General features: G+C 40.8%; 1 protein-coding gene across 9 annotated transcripts in view; it reads left to right on the plus strand.

Annotated features, from left to right (window-relative positions):
* Window positions 1-1447: 1447 nt before the first annotated feature.
* The window catches only part of phldb1 (pleckstrin homology like domain family B member 1), a 100525-nt gene continuing 80064 nt past the window's right edge, over window positions 1448-21908 (plus strand). For 2 of the 9 annotated variants that reach the window (XM_023351759.1, XM_023351760.1), the window contains exons 1-2: window positions 18225-18401; window positions 19536-19637. In XM_023351759.1, the coding sequence (XP_023207527.1) occupies window positions 18366-18401; window positions 19536-19637 (138 nt within the window). In that variant the 5' untranslated portion in view covers window positions 18225-18365. Of the gene's footprint in view, window positions 1655-6847; window positions 6943-18219; window positions 18402-19133; window positions 19168-19535; window positions 19638-21908 lie in introns of those variants that run through there. The other 7 variants (XM_023351754.1, XM_023351753.1, XM_023351750.1 and 4 more) reach the window with 7 other exon arrangements.

Below are 21908 nucleotides of genomic sequence, written 5' to 3' on the forward strand. Positions count from 1 at the left end.
GTGTAATTTAGGCTGACAGATGAATACACTTTACCTAAATCATGTTATATCCCACACAGGCTTCCAGGAATGTTAGGTATGTGCAGTTTGTCACCTCCAGAAGGAAGCTTTTCTGGATCAGGACATTGAGCTTGTAAAGTGTACACACAGCAGTTCTAACTGGGCTTTAGACATCATTCTGGTATAACTCTAAATGACCGGTTTGGTTAGAGTCTGAGGCTGCTCTGCTGACCACAAACACAAACTACGACAGGATAAAAAAGGAGTAACACTATGAATATTTCTCTGTCTTATTGCTTGACTATTTACAGAAAGTCTGCTTCACTTTCTTAGCCACAACAAACACATATTTGAGCCCCTCCATTATAGCTGTTGGACTGTCCAGAATGAACCTACCATTGCGGTCAGTTTTACAGGAGTCTGCAAGAGTTCAACAATCCTTTACACCAAATCTTACGAGTATTTTTGGATCTTGTGTCCAACATGCACAGAATCTTCTCAATGTATCTTAAACTTGGACATATGTGCAAAGTTCAAAGCACAATGCAGTTATGCTGTGCTAATGCTAATTGATGTAACAAAGACCAGCTTGCTCTGACTCAGACTGAGTTGAGAAGGAGACCAGAGCATACCACCATGAAGACAAGACCAAGACTGCAGAGGTACCAGAGGTACACAAAGGTTCCCACCGGAACCTTTCTATATATATATTAAAATAAATCTGATTTATTGCCTAAACATTCTTAACACATTTAAAATCTGTTTAATTAATTACTCAGAATTAATAAGTTATAGTTCCAGCCCTAGTTTGGAGGCAAGATTCTGATTCCTCTGAAGAAATGCCATGTTGTTTTGCACAAACGTTAACCAGAACCAGAATCTTGCGAACAGAGCCCACTTTAAAAAGAAAAAAAACATTCTTTAGCATCCTATTAATATCAGCAGAAGCAGCGCTGGGTTTTGCTGACTAACCATATCTAACACCTCTCTATCTAGAGTTGCTGTATGCTGGTTTCCTGGGTCAGAAAGTCTCTATCAGAAAGAAAATGTTGTTCACCATAACAGTGCTGCCAGTGTGTGAGTGTATGTGGCTGTTTTCCAGCGAACATTTACCCCCTGACTGTATTCCGCTCATTTTCAGCACCATGTTTACCTACAGTATGAGTCCAGGCTCAGGTTAACGTTTGTTCAGAACAACACGGCATTTCTTCATCCAAAAGAATGAGCGCCTTGTGTCTCCCTGCTGAAGGAACCCTGAGTGTTGGCACGGTGAGGGTACGGTGTGTGTGTGTGTGTGTGTGTGTGTGTGCGTGTGTATGTGTAGATGGGTGGAGGACTGGTAATGCTGAGGGAGAGAGAGAAAGCAGGAACATGTGAATGAGAGGAGAGGCGGTGGGAGCTGCAGCAGCCAGACAGACAGAGTGTGTCAGAAGAGTTTCAGCCACATGGCTTCAGATCGGTGTGTGTGTTATGACAGTCAGTTACACACTGGGTGAATGTGTGTGTCAAGCAGAGACGGTGAGAGAGAGGAGCTAACAGAGATCAGGAGTCTTTCCTCACTGGATCCCAGTCAGAATTGTTGGGTTTTGGGACAACGGACCGGTCGCTTAAACCTGTCAGAGCGGACGGCCTGCAACACCCATCACTCCACCAGGTAAAACACACCCATTGCCTCACCACAACCAAAGGATCACTGCTGTTTGAAAGCGGGCTGCAGCCTTCTGAGGAACTAAGAGTGTGTGATCATCCTGATGTGTGTGTGCAGGTGTGCATGGCGACAGATTGCACACCAGAACCCTGCATGTCTGCTTTTAACGGAGTGAAAGTTTAGCCTTTTATGCCCTGGTTTGTTACGTTCCTCTTTATGTTTAGGTGAGGAAAAATAATGTCGGCTTCTGTACAGGAATTCTTTATGCAGCTGCTTGTGATGTTTTCTTGGCAAAGTGTCGCCTTCGGTTACATTTTCCAGTTGTACTTATCACAGTGTTATCAGAGAGAGCTTTATGTAGCCAGTGATGTCTTGCCTGAAGACTTGAGAAGCATGTGGGTGCGACGCCGGATTGGAGAGCTGCTGTTTTTACAATGATTACCCAAAAGAGACACCCTTTATTGGTACTAATGATCAACCTGGAGTTCAGACTAAAACTGTTCTTGTTTTATCAGTGACAGACACAACAGTCTTGAACAGGCTGAGAAGTCGCTCTGCTATGAAGTCAGAGAGTGGCGGATGAGATAAAGTGTTCCCTAACACACCAGCCTGCCACAAAGATATTTGCTGTCTTGAAAATGTGGAAAAGTTTTTCAAATGATTTCATTCGTTAAGGCAAGATGTTTCCCAAATCACCATGGCTCATTTTGAAAAAGTTATTGCCACTATGTAACCACAATTCTTGGTAAGTTAATTCCAATTTCACCAGGTTTTTTCCGGATAGATTACTGCCAGACTTGTGCAGTAGAAACTGACTCAAATAGAACCTGTTTGACAACATAAAATTGACTATGCAATTTTGAAAAGCAACACATCATGCCGAGATCTAAAGAATGTGTCACTTAGATTTTTTTATGGAAAGGATTGCGATGCCTTTTCTAAGGCTTTTGGTATCTATAGAACAGCAGCAGCTGAGTTTTTTCAGTATTTTGCTGATGTTGAAAAAACACAATTTTGCGATTGTGTTGTTCCTCTTGTCTTCTTCTTTGTAGTTTGCGCTAGTGGCAACATCTGGTTGTAGAACATGTGACTCGTGTGATGCAAAAAAAAAAAGTGTCCATTGCAGTTTTGCAAAGAAAACCAATTTTGATCCGGCCAATAACCACCTTAACCTAGCGCCAAAACCTTTTATCAAAGGAGAGTTTTTTCAAAATTGGCATGTTTCCATTAATAACATTTATTTTCAAAATGTCAAATTGTGCAATAATATGCGCAATTGAAATGCAGCTATTGATTCTTTTGAGTGATAAGTCCCTTAAACTTGAGATTGACTATGTGGATTTTTTTTGGAAACTGTTGTTGGGGGTTTTAGATTAGAGCTATGGATTCAATACTTTTCAATGACAAGCTCAGCACTTGATGAACTGTGCGATGCTGTCAGACCTCTGCTGGAAGCAACTGCTCCTTATCCAGGGAGACCAGTGGATACAAATAAGCAGGAGGCTGCTGGATACAAACTGACATGACTCGTGTGATTCCTATTTTCTCCATTTTAAGGTCAATAGCGGCAAAGCTAGTGGGAATCATAACCCGTAAAGATGGAGCGTGCAGTGGAGAATCTTTCCAGGTGAATCTGACCTAACAAATTGTGCGTTCTGTTATTTTTAAATTCCACTTTGACTCTGATCTTCCCTTTTGCCAGGAACATGGTGTTGACGTAGCTGGGTTGACACCACCACTCTAGCCCCCTGCTTTTCCGCCTTGCCCGAACATTGGCTGCTTTATGGACCCGTGCACAGAGTATGCTGTTGTTTGAAGCACCCAACCGAAGCTGAGCTGCTCCACATTTTTTCGGTGGCTGCCAGTGAAAACGGCTGTGCACAGTCTCCAAAGTGCAGTCGCTCTCCAGCTTGTGATAATAAATCCTTTGTTACGGGGAGCTCATTCTGCTGAGAGAATAATCAGGCCAGCACAGAGGCGCTCTATCTACCGCCCCATCCCCAGTCCCCAGCCTCCAAACATCTAACCAATCCTTTTCTTTCCCACATTCCCTCTCTGTTGGGTCCTAATGCCTCCTCTGGCTGCTCTCTCTTCTCTCATTTTAGCTGCTAATGATATTAGTGACATTGATTATGATCAAGCAGAAGGTGCTGCTGGATGTCCAGAATACTGTCATAATGTTCATGTAGTTTCTCAGTATCACTGCGGCACTGCTGAAGTGCTGAAGTGACGGACTCAATGTTTCAATCAATCAATATTGAAACTGATTTCAATATTCAGTTTCAATATTGGTTTCTGTCATTGTCATTACAAAAACCATGTGATAAAAATTACATGGTTTATAACTTATTGACCTGGGGGTTCTGGGTTTGAAACCATTCTGTTTGGGCTTTGCATGTTCTCATCTCTGGATGTTTAAAACGATGCCGTTAAGGCTACGTTTACACCAGGTCACTGCTTGGAAACTGACGGTATTCTCAGATGCTTATTGGGAAAATGTTCCACGTTTCGACGGCACCGCCAACACATCGTCAGTCAGCCGTAGTTGTCACGCCGGGTCACTACATGGCGCTGTAATTTTAGCATGTCGTCGAACATGCATGCGCTTTCGACCCCTAGCTTTCACCTCACTTCACTAGCTGCACTGTAAACAGAAACCCTTCCCCGTCTGCCATGAACACAGTGCTCACATAACACGAATATTAATGAGCGTCTGGATCGCAACTAACCTACAATTTAGCTAAAGAGCTTCAATGTGTGTGTGTGCATGATTATTGGCTGTTTGTGTCTCTATCTTGTTCTGACTGGAGTCCAGGTTGTACCCCCACTCTTGTCCAGTTGTCTCATCAGTTGTTTCTAACTGTGCAGTGCATTTCTGCGGATGGCAGTATGACCACAACGAGGAGGCAAAGAGGCTCGATTATTTTCACAGTTTATATGTCTCATGCTGTACTGCCAGGACATTATGACAGTTTTTTAAAATAAAAAAAAATCACCTACTGCTTTAAGAGTGTAAGCATGCCAAAAAAACAAAAGAGAAAACATTTCTGAGGTATTTTTGTCGCCGCACTGCGACTATCCATGAAACCAGGTACCAGATGGTTCCACTAGGGGGCACAGCAGCAGGACTTATAAGCACATAATTCGGCAATATCATACATGTCTGTATCAGTGCCGTCTTTCAGAGATTATGAAAATGTCAACATTCTTTCTACATGAGCCAGTCACCAGCTCTGATGAAAGCAGCTGAATGTTTGGCAGCAAATGCCACCAGATAAAGCTGGATGTTGTATCAAAGTCTGACTCATTTATGACAGATGCACAGACTCTGCCTGCTGCTGCTGCTCCACTGGTAGCCCTGGTGACAGTACAAGACCGGCTCTTTGGAGGTGAACAGTTCTTTTCAAGCCCAGTGTGATCCTCCACCACTCCAACAGCCAGTCACACAGAATATCATGAAAAGGTCAAGAGATCAGAGGTCATTTTAGTTCTGGTATGCCGCAATTGCCTTCTTTCTTCTTCTTTTTCTTCTTCTTCTTCACACAAACTTAACACACGTGTCTCTCACTCCATCAGAAAGAATGTCACCCTGGTTTGACCTCTGTAGATTCCACTCCCTTTTATTCCTCTCTCTCCTCCCTCACTACTTCCTCCCTTCATTGTCTTTTGTCTTTCATGTGCAGAAGGCCTTCAGGCCAAAGGTCCAAACGCTGCTCAGATCACGGTCACTTTGGTTCTCACAACGCTCTGAAAGGAGTCATTAAAAACATCATTCTAACTAAAAGATACTTTTTTTTTTTTTACTACAAGTGAATATACAACATAGCCATTTCCCCAAGGAGTTGTCATGGTAGCAAAGGATATTTTGGCTTGGTTAAGGATGAGCTCATTGTATATTGACTCTCCTTTGTATACAGTGATGCCCCAGGAAGACAATTAAAAAATGTACTTGTTAGTTTTTCAGTCAGCAATACAGTGTTCCAACTTAAAAAGCAGAAATGACCTCTGATCATTTGCTGTCATTTTTCTTTCTTATGTATATGAGCAAAGTACATAGTAAGAGCAGAATGTGGTGAAGAAAACTGTTATACATGTGTATATACTATTATGCAGTATATACACATGTATACACTGGGAAAGAGAAAAACACCGCAGGACACAAACACAAAAAAATTATATATATAACAATAACAATATCTATTCAATCTGAAATTGTAGAGGGAATAATAAAATTTTTACCAACATTTTACATTTTTAAAGAGACAGCATTATGTGTTTTCCAGGCACATAGTGCCATTTTATAACACAATCAAATAACTATGTTACCTTCAGTTGTTAAAAGAACGCTGTATTTATCAAATATGACATGGAAGACATTTTACCTTGTAATTCAACATCTTGAAATTGGGTCTCTGTCTCTTTAAAAACTCCTCCTCTTTCTGAAACTCCTACTTTAGGAAGTCATCACAACATGGCTCCTCTATTAACCCTTTAACTATGTTTGTTTGTTTTGTTTTTTTTTACCACTATTGCACTGAGAAGTAGCTCCTATAATGTATAATGAGCTCAGCTGACGTGCAGCTTCACCAGGTGTTTGCTAAATCCTGCTGGCTAGTCTGAAGGAGCCGAGTGGGGGAGACGTAGAGGAGGGAAGCTCTGTGAGACGGAAGATCGGTAGCCTTTAAACTGCAGCTCAGAGGAGGAGCTGTGTCTCCAAGGCGGAGCTATGTCCACTCAGGCGTTTTCAACAGCTGAATGGTTGCCATGGAGATTCAAAGATTTCTTGAAGCAAAGTTCATAATAGTCAATTTTACGTAATATTGCCCCTTTAACACATCCATGAAGAGACCCAGAGTGAGTGTGAAAACAGAGGAGGTGTGTTCACTCTGGATGTTGTGCATGTTTTCCACTGACGGCGCTATGAGGAAGTTGGATAAGTTTTTCCAGAGGCTACTGAATGTCCTCACAGTGTTATGGGCGCTGACTGACAGGACAATACAAAGAGACACTCAGAGCTGCTTGGCTGTCTGCGAGCATGTCTGCTGTTTGGATCAACTTCCATGACTCAAAGGGATATCCCACGCTGAATCCCCTCCCCTCCGTTTCCCTTCCTTCCCTACCCCAGCCTCCACCCCCTCACTGTCACTCCCTCTTTTTTCTTAGTTTACCACCAAACAATGTTCATACTTCAGTGTACTTTTAAAGATGTGGAAGGGTTTTGAAGCTTGTGACTGAAATGAGCTGTCAAAAGAAGGACAGCATCAAACCTTGAGGAAGAGGATTGAGGAGAGTTGGTGAGTCACACTGCTGTTGTGAGAGAGTGTGTGCGTGTGTTTGTGTGTGTTACATGACGTGGAAGTCAAAGCTGTGCCTTCAGGCTGCCAGAAGGAGAGCAACATGGTGTTGTGTTTGTTTTGGAGACAAAACGGAGGATGTGTGAACATGTTCTACAAGCGCAGGTGGCGCTGGGCAAGGGATGAACGCTCAAATCTGTTGTTAAAGATGACCACTGTGTTCTGTTGAGGATACTGATCTAAAGAACGGCAGAGTTTCCCGTTTGTTTACCACTACACTGATAAATAATGATCGTAATTTTAGCTCAAGAGACGTTGGGTCTGATTTAAGTTTAACTTTGAGATCTTCTTATTCAGTTTATGTAAACCATCAAGGTCTTACCCACCTACAATATACCTATCTATAGTTTCCCTCAGACATCCAAGGTATTCCCAGGTAGGTTCATGGTCTATCCCTGGGTACCCCTCATCCCAACAGGAAGTACCTGTCCAGGAAGTGTCTGCATTAGATTCCTGAACCGTCTCAACTAACTCGAACTCGAGTTCCTCCCATCTCTAAACCAGAACCTGGACATCTTGTGGTTGATCTTGTTTATTCCACTTGTATCTTGGATCTCATTCTTTTGGAGATTCTGATCATAAAAGGTGAGGATTGAAAACAGATAGAGCTGTGTATGTAAAAGCTTTATGTTTTGGTTCAGTGCTTTCCTCTCCGAGTTAGACCCAGAGCAAAGGTCCAACTGCTCCAGTCCTGTCTGTGACTTGTGATCAAGACACCAAGATGCTTGACCTCCTCTACTTGGGACTAGAGACTGACCCCCAAACCCAGAGGACCACTCTATTCTCTTAAACATGACATTAAATATTCTCTTTCTTGTTGTTCCCACACGTTGAGCACTTCAGTCCTGTTTGTTCTGTGCCCTCTCCTCCTTCTGATTACTGCTGCTGATAGAGCCTCGTTGCCTTCCTTTGCCTCACCACTTTGGGACGTACCAGGCCAAAAGTCAGCAGATCCATTTAGCAGTGGAATAATGCTTTGCTTGCCATTCTTTCCTACTGATTTCCCACTGCCGTCTCCGCTGAACTTGGGTAAAATTGGAGTAAAACCATCTGGTGGAGGACACATACTGCCTCCACTTCTCCTGACGTTTCATGGGTAAAGCAAGAAAACCAGGTCTCTTGACGCCCATCAGATGTTGAGAACATTTCTTTTCAGAACCTTCCTTCAGGACTTCAGGACTTTCCAAACCGTTTGTTTTGACTCATTGTGGAGATGCTCTTCCTCTTTCTATTCATTTTGGGAAACCAGAGGCTAGATGTGACTGAAGACAAATGGTGATGAGGTGTACTGCTCAGCGTTCTGTGCTGAGTTGACACATTGTGTCACATTCATAATGCAGCGCTGCACAAGGGTTAGAGCCAGTTTATTCCACTTGAGTTATTTAGGGTTTATTTATTAGGATAACAGATATTTTCCCACACAGTGCTGTGTGTGTGACGGTTTAATACATGATGGTGCATTGCCTTCCTATCCATTTAAAGCTGCAGCATACACAGTTTGGTCCCCGCATCAGCCAGTCTGTCACCAATCGTTTGGACAGATCAATAAGTTTTGCCACATGGTACCTTTATATAGCATACCTCACCTGTCACCAACCAACAGATGGGATGCTTCACTTCTGGATTAATTCAGTGTATAATTATCTGGCCTTTGGGAGAAAAGAAGAAAGGAAGGAAGGATGAAAAAAGAAAGAAAGACAGAATAAAGAAAGGACTATGGAGTAAATTTCTACGTTATGGGGGGAATCATAGTTTAAATTGTGCAAATTTAGAACTGTAAGTAAAAACTTTGGTGTATCAGTAAGTGGAGTCAAACTGGAATAATTTTAATTTTGAACTTAGTGTAAAACTGTTCAAATTATCATATACACATATGATTATTGCTGGATAGGCCTGTCGCAATAAACGATAAATCGATTAATCGTACGATAAATTAAAACTATCGACGTCATTTCAATTATCGGCATTATCGTCTCTTCCGACCTTTTTCTCTTTCTGTTGATGACACCGAATGAAAAAAGGTTCAACTCCGGTGCTCTCCACTGACCCTCCCTTCCTCGTTTCCTTAGTTAAATGCCCAGAGCACACACTACGATCTTAGAGCTGTCGATTGTCGGCCCATTTTCAAACCTGACAGACCACACATTAGCCGACAGAAATCCTAGGTATAACGGTTCGATCGGGTTCGTTCCTGCCGTGTGGTGTCCAACAATGGGAACAAAATAATGGCTACAAGTTCAGTGAACTAATTTTAAAACCAGGCATTTATCAATGCTTTACTACAATCTACCTGCAATGCATGTGGCTAGTGTCAGCGTAAAGTCCTGACTGAATGAAAATCATTATAAACTATTTACGTCACGTTAACGAAGAACAGCTGAAAAGTTACCGGGTTTATAAACTGCAGTAGCAATTTCGCTCCAACTGCTCCTCTTGTCATTTCTATATTCTTTGCATGTTGAATAAACATTAATGTTGTTAACACATATCATCTCCAATGTTCGCTGGACTTCGGATTTCGCCGTATCAGCTGTCTGGGATTCCCCGACGTAATTTCCCCTCAGAAAACACTGAGAAGAATCCGCGCTTTTTGATTGGCTGCCTGTCACATTCAACAGGCTGCGTTAAGATCCCAGTCGGGGAAAACCCCTGATTTAGATCGGAGCGGCAACGACGATCTACCGTAACACACCACACAATCTTAGAAAGACCAACGTTCTAAGATTGTCATAAGGGGAAAAATAGGAGCAAAAAATCATGTAGTGTGAATTATTGCATCAGGTAGTCAGATGTGCCCATTTTCTCTATTTAAATCTAATTATTACTGAAGGGCAACATAATATACAGACTTCATAATCTGCACTCTTTTGGTTGAATGCAGTATTTATTTCCACTTTGGCTTTATGTTTAGTTTTTATCAAGTACATTTTTTGTTAATGGACACTGAGAATCCATTTTATTTTTGGTTGTTTTGTTTATTTAGTTTATCAGCTCCAGTGTTAAATATTCTTTTGAAAATAAAGTGTATCTATCTTTGGCAGGAAATCACCTGCATTATTACGTCATTTCCATTAAATCAGTGTAAAAAGGTCTTCAGACAATATTATCGTTTATCGCAATAATTTTTTGAGACAATTAATCGCTCAGCAAAATTTGCTATCGTGACAGGCCTATTGCTGGATATTATTACCCAATTATTGTTTGTGTTTCTGTTATTGATTTTATGATCATCATGAAGTAATGATTGATTATCCACTGCAGTTAAAACTAAATGAGTTAACTACTAAATACAGATTTATTTATTATATGTAAGATTATGTAGGTGGTTAAGGAGTGGGAATTTTGATAAGTTTATACTTCTACCCTCTCTGATACATAGAACTAAAGTTTTGACATTATCCCTCATAATGTATTTTTTTTCTGTACATATTCAATAAATAAACAAACAAGCACTCTTCATAGTTAGCTTTATCATTTAGTTTCTTCAACCGGAGCTGCTGGCTTTAACTAAACCCAATCTGCTTCTTTTTATTTTCTCCGTATTTGGCGCCGGCGCCCGGACCAGTAGATTACTCAGCTCCTTCCGACTAAGCAACTGGAAACTCTGAGCTGAAAAAAGGGAGTTGGACAGTGGCAACAAGTCCTTTTTTTAAAATATCGTTTACCGTAACGAAAATAAAAGCCTTTTCCAAAAAGCTGTTCTTAATAGTTTCCACTCCCACATCGGAGAACATGGCTGCCAGTGAAACCCAGTCATCTCTGGCCGGGACAGCCGTGCCTGTTGCCCAGGCTCTCAGTCAAACATATGATTTTGCTGGATAACTGAGCTCTGAATGATGACAGCCAGGGATTTTCCTGAGGTGTAATTCCTCCTGTCACTGCAGATGGTAATCTGATAATGACAGGTCTTGATTCTCGCCAGTGCCGCACTTTGATCCCAAACTGCAGGAGATAGCAGCTGTGTTTGCGTGTCCGGCCGTTTTCTCTGTTTACACGTCTCAGTGCTGCAGCTACTAATCATCTGAGGAAAGTCACCTGCCTGCTCGCGAGGACCTCTTCAGGTTTCTGCACTCTCTTTGAACTGATCTGTGAAAAGCGTGACTTAAGAATTCATTCATCTCCATCCAGCCTGCAGTCTAAACACTCCAGTGTCGACCCACTCCGTCATGTTTGTGCGTATGAAGAGTTATGGATGAAGATTGGTTTGGGCCAGCATTCAGCCGCCTGCTGGTGGTGGCGTCCCTCCAGCCTGTGGTGTCTGATGCCAGAATAATGAATTTGTGTTTACTCACGCTGTTAGGCTGTTGTGGGGGGAAACACACAGCATCTCATGCATTTACACTGAAATGAGTTGTGTAGTTCCAGATAGGGCTGGGCACACTGATCTCAATATCAATACTATCAATACCAAGGTGCGTATTGGTATTGAATGGATACCAGCGCGATGAGACTGACAGTTTTGTTTGTAGTTTTGCTTCCGTATGTTCAGTAAATTCCTGGACATTTCTCACAGAGTTCATTCTGGCACATATGAAGGAATTGAAATGCCAGATATAAAGAGCAGGATTTCATGCCCTTTGTGATGTTTATACATATTAATGTGGCTCATTGTGATAATGGTTTTGTGTTTAGTAGTATTGAAGGGGAAATAGTAATTGCATTTAGGTAGCATGCACATTACAGTTAAAAACGTACAGTAAAACATCCAAGGAGGTGAATTCTTCTTTATAGTCACTCTATACGTTCCACTGGTGTAATCAGATACAGACAATCAGAGAAACATTTTCCATGTTTTCTGTCCAGCTGAGGTTAATTATAATTTTCTAGCTGGAAGCCCCAACAAGGCACACCTCATTTCCAGCTGTGAGCTTCACTGAAAGGACGGAGTCTCATCTATCAGTAGGCCGTCTCATTCCACATAAAAGAGACATTTTTTGTATTTTTTCCAAAGTACAAATTATTGACCTCATGCAGGAAATTTAACTCAGACCAAAATCCAAACACATTGGAAATTGATGCCCAGATGCAGATCTGTGCAGTTTGTTCCTCTGACCTCGGTGTGAACTGCTAACAGGAAATGATTCCTGGTTTGGCTCTCCGTACAGGAAGTCCACTTTTAGAGATAGCTCAGTGAAGACATATGTCTTCTTCTTCTTCTTCTGTTATCTCCCAGACGACTTCCTGCTGTTTTCCTCGTGATGTTTCTCTGTCATGTGGGAAACCAGAGAAAACACAACTTATTGTGGATTTTAATGCAGTAATAAAATGTGAAATTATACCAATATCATCCCAAGTAGGCACTTTAAGATACTCCCAGTATGACAGCCTTGGATAAAAATGAGGTAAAAATAATAATAAGCCTGTATAACATAATCTGATTGCTCTTATTGCAAAGCAGAAAATCATCTGCTGCTAAAATAATTATATTTATACTAACAATTATTATCCTGTCGTATGTACATTTAAAAGTACCTATTAAATGTAGCTTTTGTTTTGTAGGACACATGCCTATTGTGCAGAATGTTAAACCTTTATCTGTGTAGCTGCTTAAACCAATGAATTTGTCTTTTCTGTGAGCCAGAGCTAAAGTGGAAGAGGCTTCTTTCAGAGAGTGCTTTTGGGTCTCCCTTAGTTTTTTGTATTTGGTTTATTTTGAGTTCTTGATGTTCTGTACATCCTTTCAAAGAGGCAATGTTATGCGTTTTCCAGACATTTGGTGCCATTTTATAGCACAATCAAGCTACAATGTTAACTTCAGTTGTTAAAAAAAAATGCTATATATCAAATATGACATAAAAGAAAATTTTCCGTTGTAATTTGACACCTTGAAATTTTACCTCTGTCTCTTTAGAAACTCTTGCTCTTTCTGAAACTCCACCTTCAGGAAGCCATCACAAGATGGCTCCTCTTTTAACCCTTTAACAATGTTTTTACCTTTGTTAACCAATGTGTGGTAAGTAGCTCCTATCATGTGCAGCTCCACCGGGTGTTTGCTAATTGCTGCTGGCTAGTCTGAAGGAGCTGAGTGGGGGAGCCACAAGGAAGGGCCGCTCTGTGAGACGGAAACTAGGAAGCTTAGAAACTGGTTGAGGAGCTGAACTAGCTCTACCCAGGTGTTTTGCACAGCTGAATGGTTGCCATGGAAATTATGGGATTTCTCAAACATGCATGAAAAAATCAAGGCAGCACTCCAGGTATGTCTTTGATGAAGGAATAACATTATAACATGATGTAAAGCCCCAAACAGTTGATTTTACACAACACTGTGTAAAATCCCCTCTAATGATCCTCCAGTAGCTTCTCTGCTCAGGTTCTTCCCCAGCTGCTCTGCCTTCTCCTGGTCCATCACGCCTGGTTCTCATTCCACTCATCCACCTTCCCAGTAGTTCGCAGCCTGTGGATTTCCCCTTCACCTGGCCAGATTCATCCGTTCCCTTGCTGAGCGTTTTTCTCTCTGCCAATTCCCCCGAAGTCCAGTTGATTTGTCATTTCCTGTCTGATCTCCTCTAGTTTCTCTTGCGCCGGTTCCGTTGGGTTCTCTGTAAGCCCTTTATTATTAAATCCCATCTGCATGCAGGTGGAATAGAAGCAGATGTTTAAATGTTTTAAATATGACAATGAGTTTAGTTTGCACCGTCAGAAAAATTCAAGACGTTCTCATGAGACATGACAGACCTGAAACTTTGATGCAGCAGTTTCAAAATTAAAATTTCTTCTAAACTTACCACCAAAGTATACAACACAAATGTTAAAATCCAGCATGTGCTCATCTAAATCATAGATGGCCTTCAGGAGCCGTTATGACCAGTCATCTGTCCTTTCAGTCTTTCTGCCCAAATGAAATTATACTGGAATTTTTATAAAGATATTGAAGCCTAAACTTGCTGCCCTTGCTATATGTTTTAGTATTTGTACAATCATGAATTTTAACATTTAATAGTCCTATAGGGACTTTGTTTATCTCTCTGAGCATTGCACCCTTGTGCATTATTTTCTTTATTAGTGAAAAGTCTGATCTTTGATCCACATCTGTGCTGCCCTGCTGCTACAGCTGCTGAAAGGAAATGGGTTTCTTCCAGTAAATCGTCTGTTTGTTCTCTGAATGTTGTTTTTCTGCATCTTTAAATTTGAACTGCCTCCTCCTCACTTCTAAGAATCCCGTCTCAGCTGCAGTTCCAGTGCCCCGCTCACTTATGTCTATAAAAGTACACCAGTGGACGTTTGTGGACTGTTTAAACTTCCCTGCCTGTGCTGTTCGGATCCTGCCTCCCTACGACTCTCTGAGAGTCCGTTTACTCAGCCGAGCCGCGTAAACACAGCTGAAAGAGACACTTACTCCGATTCTAACGAGGTTATTTAAGATGCTCCGCTCCGTATCGCCGTCGGCAGCCATACTGGATCAAATTAGCTGCCTGTCATTTCCACAGAGCATTCTGTCTGTCTGCACTTCCTCCCAGAACTCGTGTTTACTGCATTTCTGTGGTTTCCGTCTGAAAACAGCATGTGCTGCTTCATTATATTTACATTCACCATAGAAAAACTCAGCAGCTCATGTTTAACAGAACTACTCTAGGATGAATGACGGCTTAGCAGAGTATTTACAGTTAAAGCCACATGCTTAAATACACTGCATGGAGATATATATTAGATTTTTTTTTCTGACTGCTTAGGATTAAATCAAACTCAACTTTTATTGTTTTGGATCAGTTTGGATTACAGAAATTAATTCTATTTTCTAAATGTCAGAATAATGACAGATTTTTTTAATTATTACTTTAGAAAATGTTTTATGACTTTATTACCTCTGGCATGAAAATGACTCAAAATTTCCTTCCTTTCCTCATGTTTACACCCACATCACACATGTTTTTTTAATGCACCATATATAAATCTACAACTTTGGATAAAATAAAGAGCTCACTGCACTGAACCCCATTGAAAACCGCCTTGTTATTCCATCAGACATTGATTTCTGAACTCTTCCTGAGTTCAAACATTAGTATTGTTGTTTCTAAATGAATATGAACTTGTTTTCTTTGCACCGTTTGAGGTCAGAAAGCGCTGCATCTTTTTTGTTATTTTCATAATTTCTCATCTTCTGCAAATTAATACAAAATTTTTGCTTGGGATTTCAGAGAGATGATGCCAGTAGTTCATAGAATAACATAAACCTATAAAATCTATAAAAAGTAAAGTAAGAGAAACTGATCATTTTAAGTGGTCTCTTAATTTTTCCAGAGCTGTATGTATATATGCATATGTGCATGCTAACCATGACATTAGCCTTTCACAGTCTCTTCCGTATTTTTTCTGGTTTCTATGATTGAAATGATCAATGTTGTTAGCATCTCCGACCTCTAAGAAGCCTGCTAGGAAAGCAAAACTCTGAAAAGTTTTGTTCTCAGACAGCAGGAGGTGATGTTGGTCTGTGCTACAGACACAGTTTAGTGTGGAAGAATCTCTGAATGGTTCGGCAAGCAACTTGTAACAGGTTTGATTTGAATAATCTGCGGTCATCTGACCCCCCTTCACTGAGCTGTTGCAGCTCCATAATGTATCCAGGTGTGTTTGCGAGGAAGTTCGTGACACACCTGCAAAGCCTTATGATGCCTTCCACCACATTCATATTCATTTTTTTCCCCCCTGTGAATATTTTTTCATATTAGGTCATGAAGTGCCGAATGCAGTGAGTTACCTCTGGCTACAAACCGCATCTACTCTGCAGCTGACACATGATCCAACCTGCCTAATATCGGCGAGGAGTTCTTTAGAAAAAAACAAAACGTGCCTTCGGGGTTCAAACTTTTGAATAATCCAAACTTTAAGAATTGCTTTGTTTTCGTATTGCAAAGATTAAAAGTTAACAAAAGTGTATTTACAGAGATAAAAGAAGTTTTCTTAAGAACACAAAGGTACCTGAGTGTAAAGAAATGAAGCCTTTTTGCTCTTTGTAACATTAAAGCACTATCTATAAGCGTTTCAATGATTTTCTGATGTAAGAACAGTCTGAGGAAATATCTTTATGTATTCATTATGACAAGACTTCACCCAGCCGTTAAACCACCTATTTTAAGAAAGTGAATTACCTGTGTACCTGCTTGAGTATCCGCAAAAAAAGGGAGGAAGATGAAGCCCTTTTAGTTCATTAGTTCAAATTTAAGAAGCTATTTCAATTTGCAGAAATGTCTTCAGTTTCAAAATAGTGCTGGAAATTCAGCCATGCTCAGATAAAACAATGCCAGCTCTTTCTGCTGTGGCATTAGAAGAGGGAAGTTAGAATATGAGCTTCAGAAGGAAGCGCTGCAGTAACCTTCTTCTATCTGGAGCGATCCAACGCTCACACCGAGAGCAACGTGGGAGTTCATCTGTGGTGTGTAGAATGAAATAAAGGGCTATAAAAGTGGATTGGAAACGTAAATGACAATATGCTTTTTATTTATTAGTGTCTAAAAGTAGCATTTAGAGATCGTTCTAGCACATGTGCTTAGAAAAGCTACCATGCCTCAAGTTTTGGTCTGTGTGTATGACTGTGTGAGTCCCAAAAGCTAAACAATGTTGCTTCAAAAAGCATTCTGCATCAGAAAGAAGTCATCAAAAATCTGTAATTTATTGAATTCTTTCAATCCATATGCATCAAACACAGGGACAGTGAGTTAATAGAAAAAAAAAATTATAAAAAAAAAAAACAACCATGTACAAATGTTTTGAAAAAATATTTAAGACCAAGGAGTCAAACATTTGACACTTTTTTTTTTTTTTTTTTTTTAGAATTCCAGCAAACATTCCTTTAGATGCAGATTTATAAATGTAGTTGCTAAGAAATTGTTGGATATAATGTCTCCAAGTAAATGTTTTGTTGGAAAGACTATGTGACCTTGCATTGAAACAATGTGTAAATACAGAGGAAAAGTTACTAGGGTAAGCTTTGGACAGGGCAGATGGCCTAAGCAAAGTAACCCCAGATCTTGGTGTCACATGGACCGAGCGATTAGGGAACTGTCTGCTGATGAAAAGCATCTGAGGTAATAGTACTTGACTACTTCTTGAAGACAAAGTTAGAATCATTGGAAGGAGTCAGTTGAGTTAGTAAGACCATGTGATCAGGATGTTTACTGATTTCTGCAGAGGGCAGTAGTAGAAATTGTAAATATTTCTTTTTATTATGCTACATACAGTATGAACACTACATATGACGATGCTGTGGCGGCGCAGGAGTGAAGCACAACCTACATAAGGAGGCCTTAGTCCTCAACATGCCTGTCACAGGTTTGAATCCCATCCTGGTGATCTGTAGCGCATGTCTTCTTTCTCTCTCATTACCTACTTTTCTGTCTGAGCACTTATAAATAAAGGCCACAAGAGTCAAAAAACTAAAACTAAAACTCTACATACTGCAGTTTATAACGTCAATTGGTCAAGGTTGGACCTCTTCATTTGTTCAGAACTGCCCTGATTTTTCATGGTGTAGATTTAACAAGTCCTCAGAAAAATTCTTCAGAGGCTTTCTGGCCTTTATTGGCGCTGTCAATCATATCGAGCCTGATTAACAGCGCTAACACCCTCCTCCTGGCTGTGATTGGTTGTTTTTGACCTAGTGGTGTGTTTCTGCAGATGGCAGTAGGACCACAGGGAGGTGACAGAGCAGCTTTCACAAATGATCTATCTCATGTTATAAGTCACAAGATAGTGACAGGTTTATCAAATACGTAAAGAACATATTTTTTAATAAACGTTACACGCTGCAGCTGTTAGGATGAATCACGTTGCCACCTCATCAAGTGCAGATAACGGTGTCTGTTTCCGATATGGGTGACATTGGCAACCACCCAGGGTGGCATCTTGTGGGGGGCGGCATGAACCGAGGATATGAATGTCAACATTTAACCTAGTGGGGGGAGGGAGGTGCCGGAAAGGTCACCCAGGCTAGGACAACCTCTGATAGGTAACACCACATAGAGCATATAAACAATTTTTCTGATATGCTTCACACATCCCAGGTTATTCTACAGCAATAGTGGCTTGTTCAGTAAGTTCATTGGTGTCTTCCTGTGTAATTTTTCTGAAAATATTTCAGTCATCACTTTGTTCTTCTTCCTTTAAGTTGTTGTCTTCCTCAGTCCTCCCTTTTGATCACAGTTCAGACGCAAGCACACTCAAGCACATCCCGACACACACATCTCTCTTTGGAGTTGCCATTCAGGAATGCAGGTGTTAGCCTAGTGGAGCAGGCAGCAACAGGTCTGACCTCCTGAGTGGTAGTCTGTTCCATACAGAAACACACACACACACAGCAGTGTGTAAGCTGTCCGGGGCAATAAGGGTCACTCTGATAGGATTCAGTCGGCCAGCAGCAGCTCTCTGCCATGGAGGCCATGCACGTGCTGGACAACTGGAGACAGGTAAATATTACTAACCTGTAATGAAAACTAGTGTTAATGGAGAACAAGCTGTTTTGTTTTTTCTTTTTAGTTTTGCGCTGTCGAGTTTACAGACGAAACTTTCCAAATATTGTTTTAATTCTACTTTGTGAACCTGTGTGGCGCTTCCTCCAGGCTGACTCCACTGTCTGAATATCATTTCGCGGCTCTGTCAGGAGAGCAAACATGGAGATATCTGCTGCGGTGTTTAGTCATCCCGAGGCTAAAGCACATCGCAAACAGATTTCCATCCCCCGCCGCACACACATCTCTGGGAGCCACGGGGATAATTATGTGCTTTCTAACGTCTGCTGCATGCTAAACCACAGCGTGTCTCACGTCTCACCTAATGACTGCACAAATATACCGTCTCACACTTACGTAGAATGTGGTTGCTGAAGATTTGTGCTATCATACACAGTGAGATTTTATAATTATAATAAAAAAAGAGGTTGGGTTTGTGCTCCTGACTTGATGGAAATACCCAAAAGGACTCCAGGTTGGGTTTGTTAAGATGCTCCTTATGAGATTTGATGCGTGCTCAGTGGAGGTGACGATTTTGAACATGTGGGTGTGTGTGTAAATGTGTGTGTACCTTCCTGTCTCTGCCATCTGTTGTTTTGTCTTTGTGATGACAACATGAATCACAGCTAAGATATGATGGAGGAAGATCGGGAAACCCCCAGTTAACGTCGTCAGACCTTCCGAAAACAATTCTCTCATGGAGTTACACAAGAAGACTACGACGGTGTGTTAGGGCCATTGTAAATAATCTCAGAGATTATCTAGAAAAAACAAGGAAATTTGTGAGTTTGAAATGTCAAAAATGTGCTAGAAAAAAAAATTCAGGTTAATCTCAGAAATTGTCTAGAAAAATTGGAACTACCTGAGTTCCAAACGTTTAACTCTTTTGACTTTTGAAACTCTGAAATTTCCATGATTTTCTAGAATATTTATGATATTTTTGGGTGAAAATATAAACCTCCTTTTTTTCTATCTATAATGGCCCATACGTGCTCTTTTAGGGCTTTATTACATGAATACTTGCTGCCTTTCTTGATGGTAACTTGGGATTCTCACTGTCCCTGTCTCTGCCTTGTCCCTTTTGCTTTCCAGGATCTTCATGTGTTGCAGGGAGACGTAGACAACTCCGTGGACATGGATCGCTTCAACAGGAACATGCCTGAGCTCGGGCGAAAAACTCATCAGGTGTTACAGGTGGGTGTGGGTGTGTGTGTGTGTGTGTGTGTGTTTGAGGTAGTACTAGATGAGAGCTGGAGGTTACAACCCCAAAGCCTTTACTGAAAGATGGCAGCATGAGAATGACAGCATCCTTTGATGGGGTCTCGTTGATAGATTCTTGGTCCAGCTCTCTTCAGATGATAATCACAGTTGAAAAAGTTCCAGGTCGGCTGAGGCAGCACAGCTGCGGCGGACTCTGACAGCAGATGTCAGTGTGTCATTAAGCACCCTGAGTAATTAGACAGACCCTGAGATTGGACGTCTTTGTTTCCCACCTGCTGTCTCTGACAATCCTATTAGACCTTAAGGGGAGGAGTTTGAGTCTACGTGTGTGTGAGAGGAGTTATCTCCTTGTATATATTAGTGGTAGTACTTGATTAAAATCGCAGGGTCTTTAATTACTTAATTGCAATTAATCGAAAACTATTTATTGACAAAATAAGCAACATTTTCAAGTCAAAAACCCTTTTTGCTACTAAATTATTGGATATATAGTTATATGAGCTCAACAACAAATATATTTATTATCTTTTATCTCTTAGTTAGGGTTTTCAACCAATAGATTGGTGCAAAGTTCCATTATAGCCATTCAGCTTCCAAATGCCTCAGGAATCAATCATGGCACTTCTTTAGAAATGTGGACTGTGGACGCTGACATTGTACTACAGCTACATGTTTAGCATAGTGATGCTATCTTAGCCTTGAATAGCTCCTCTGATAAGCTAATTCCTTTTAGCACAACTTGAACACAACAGTGTTTTCCAGTGTCTCATCGGATCATATTTTTTAGGTAAAACTGAATCCCCACTGGCTTCATCAGACTCTGTTAGCAGATGTCGCTTGTGTGTGTCAGATTTACAAGTGTACCAGAAATGCGATACAAAAGTTCCAGCTTGGGACTTTTGTACTTTACAAAGAAAAATATGAGTAATTGCGTTAACGTTTTTAACCTGTATAATGGATGTAATTTATTAATTCAGATTAACATGTCAAACTGCAGCCCTAATAATAATAAATTATGCATATATGATTGTGTTGGAGGGCTCATTATTTGAAGTGGCTTTGCAGACACAGCAGTATCCCTGATATATCAGTAAAATCCGACTTTCCAAAATGAATTCATGTTCTTTGAAGTGTTCCACATTTGGTACCAAACAACTTTAACCAGCTTCCCTGTCGCTGCGGAACAGTAACATTCCCTCACCATGACGCTACCACCACCAAATTTCAGTATCCATTTTGGCGTAGTCTAACCAGAGCGCCATGTTCCAGATGTTTGCTGTGTCCCTGGACTTCTAACGCCTTTCATTGTGATGTGACTCTGGATTTTTATTGAGGATTATCAGAATGAAGAAGACTGACTAGGAAATGAAAATCAAATTTTTCAATATTTTTATTTGTAAATCGCTTGTGAGCAAGTTTGTGTGGGCCTATCACATCAAATTCCAGTAAAATACATTAAAGTTAAAAGAAAGTAAGGGTTTACACTTACAGAAATTACTTCTGGAAGTCGGATAAGAGTTAAAATAGGGCCAAAATTACTCCACAAAGACAGAATTGACTGATACTATTACTGCTAGAGGTTTTTAGAAGCTGCTGATTCACTGAGAAGACTTCAAGTTTAACAAATAGAAGTTAGTTTATGACATTTCTAATTAGGCTGAATGAAAGAAATTTTGACAACCAGAAATGTGGAAATGCGTAGTAAATTTTCGACCAACGGTAAATGAGTTGTTGCATGCAGTAAATTGTATAAAGGCATTGCATGCACTTCTGAAGTATTAGAGCATGAAGCAGTTGCAGAGTGCACCACTTGGGAGCAGCAGTGCACAGCAGATACAGCAGCATGAATCCCTGCAGCTCCTCACTACTCCCTTTACTCCCTGTTTGCCTTCCCAGCATTCCAGTCTGTAACTCGGTGATCCTCTTAGGCTTGACCCCACTTCACTGGCAGACCACCACAACTAGATAATCCCAGTTGGACACACACAGAGGTAGAACAACCAAACAAGGGGCCGGGTCAATGATTGCATCCCAAGTACCAAGTATGTAAGCATAAAGGCTTAAAAGTGGCACAAAAAGACACAGTCAAGGTATGTGTCCATATAAAATGTCTTTGCTACTGAATGAGTCCACTTCCATCAGAGCTCATATTCCAACAGCTCCAGAAATACCGTAGTCTGATTTAAAAAAAAAACAAAACATGCCAGTTACAGAAAAAAGAGCAGAGAAATGTCATGAACTGGA

Source organism: Xiphophorus maculatus, chromosome 18 (assembly GCF_002775205.1).
Source record: "Xiphophorus maculatus strain JP 163 A chromosome 18, X_maculatus-5.0-male, whole genome shotgun sequence".
Lineage (NCBI taxonomy): Eukaryota > Metazoa > Chordata > Actinopteri > Cyprinodontiformes > Poeciliidae > Xiphophorus > Xiphophorus maculatus.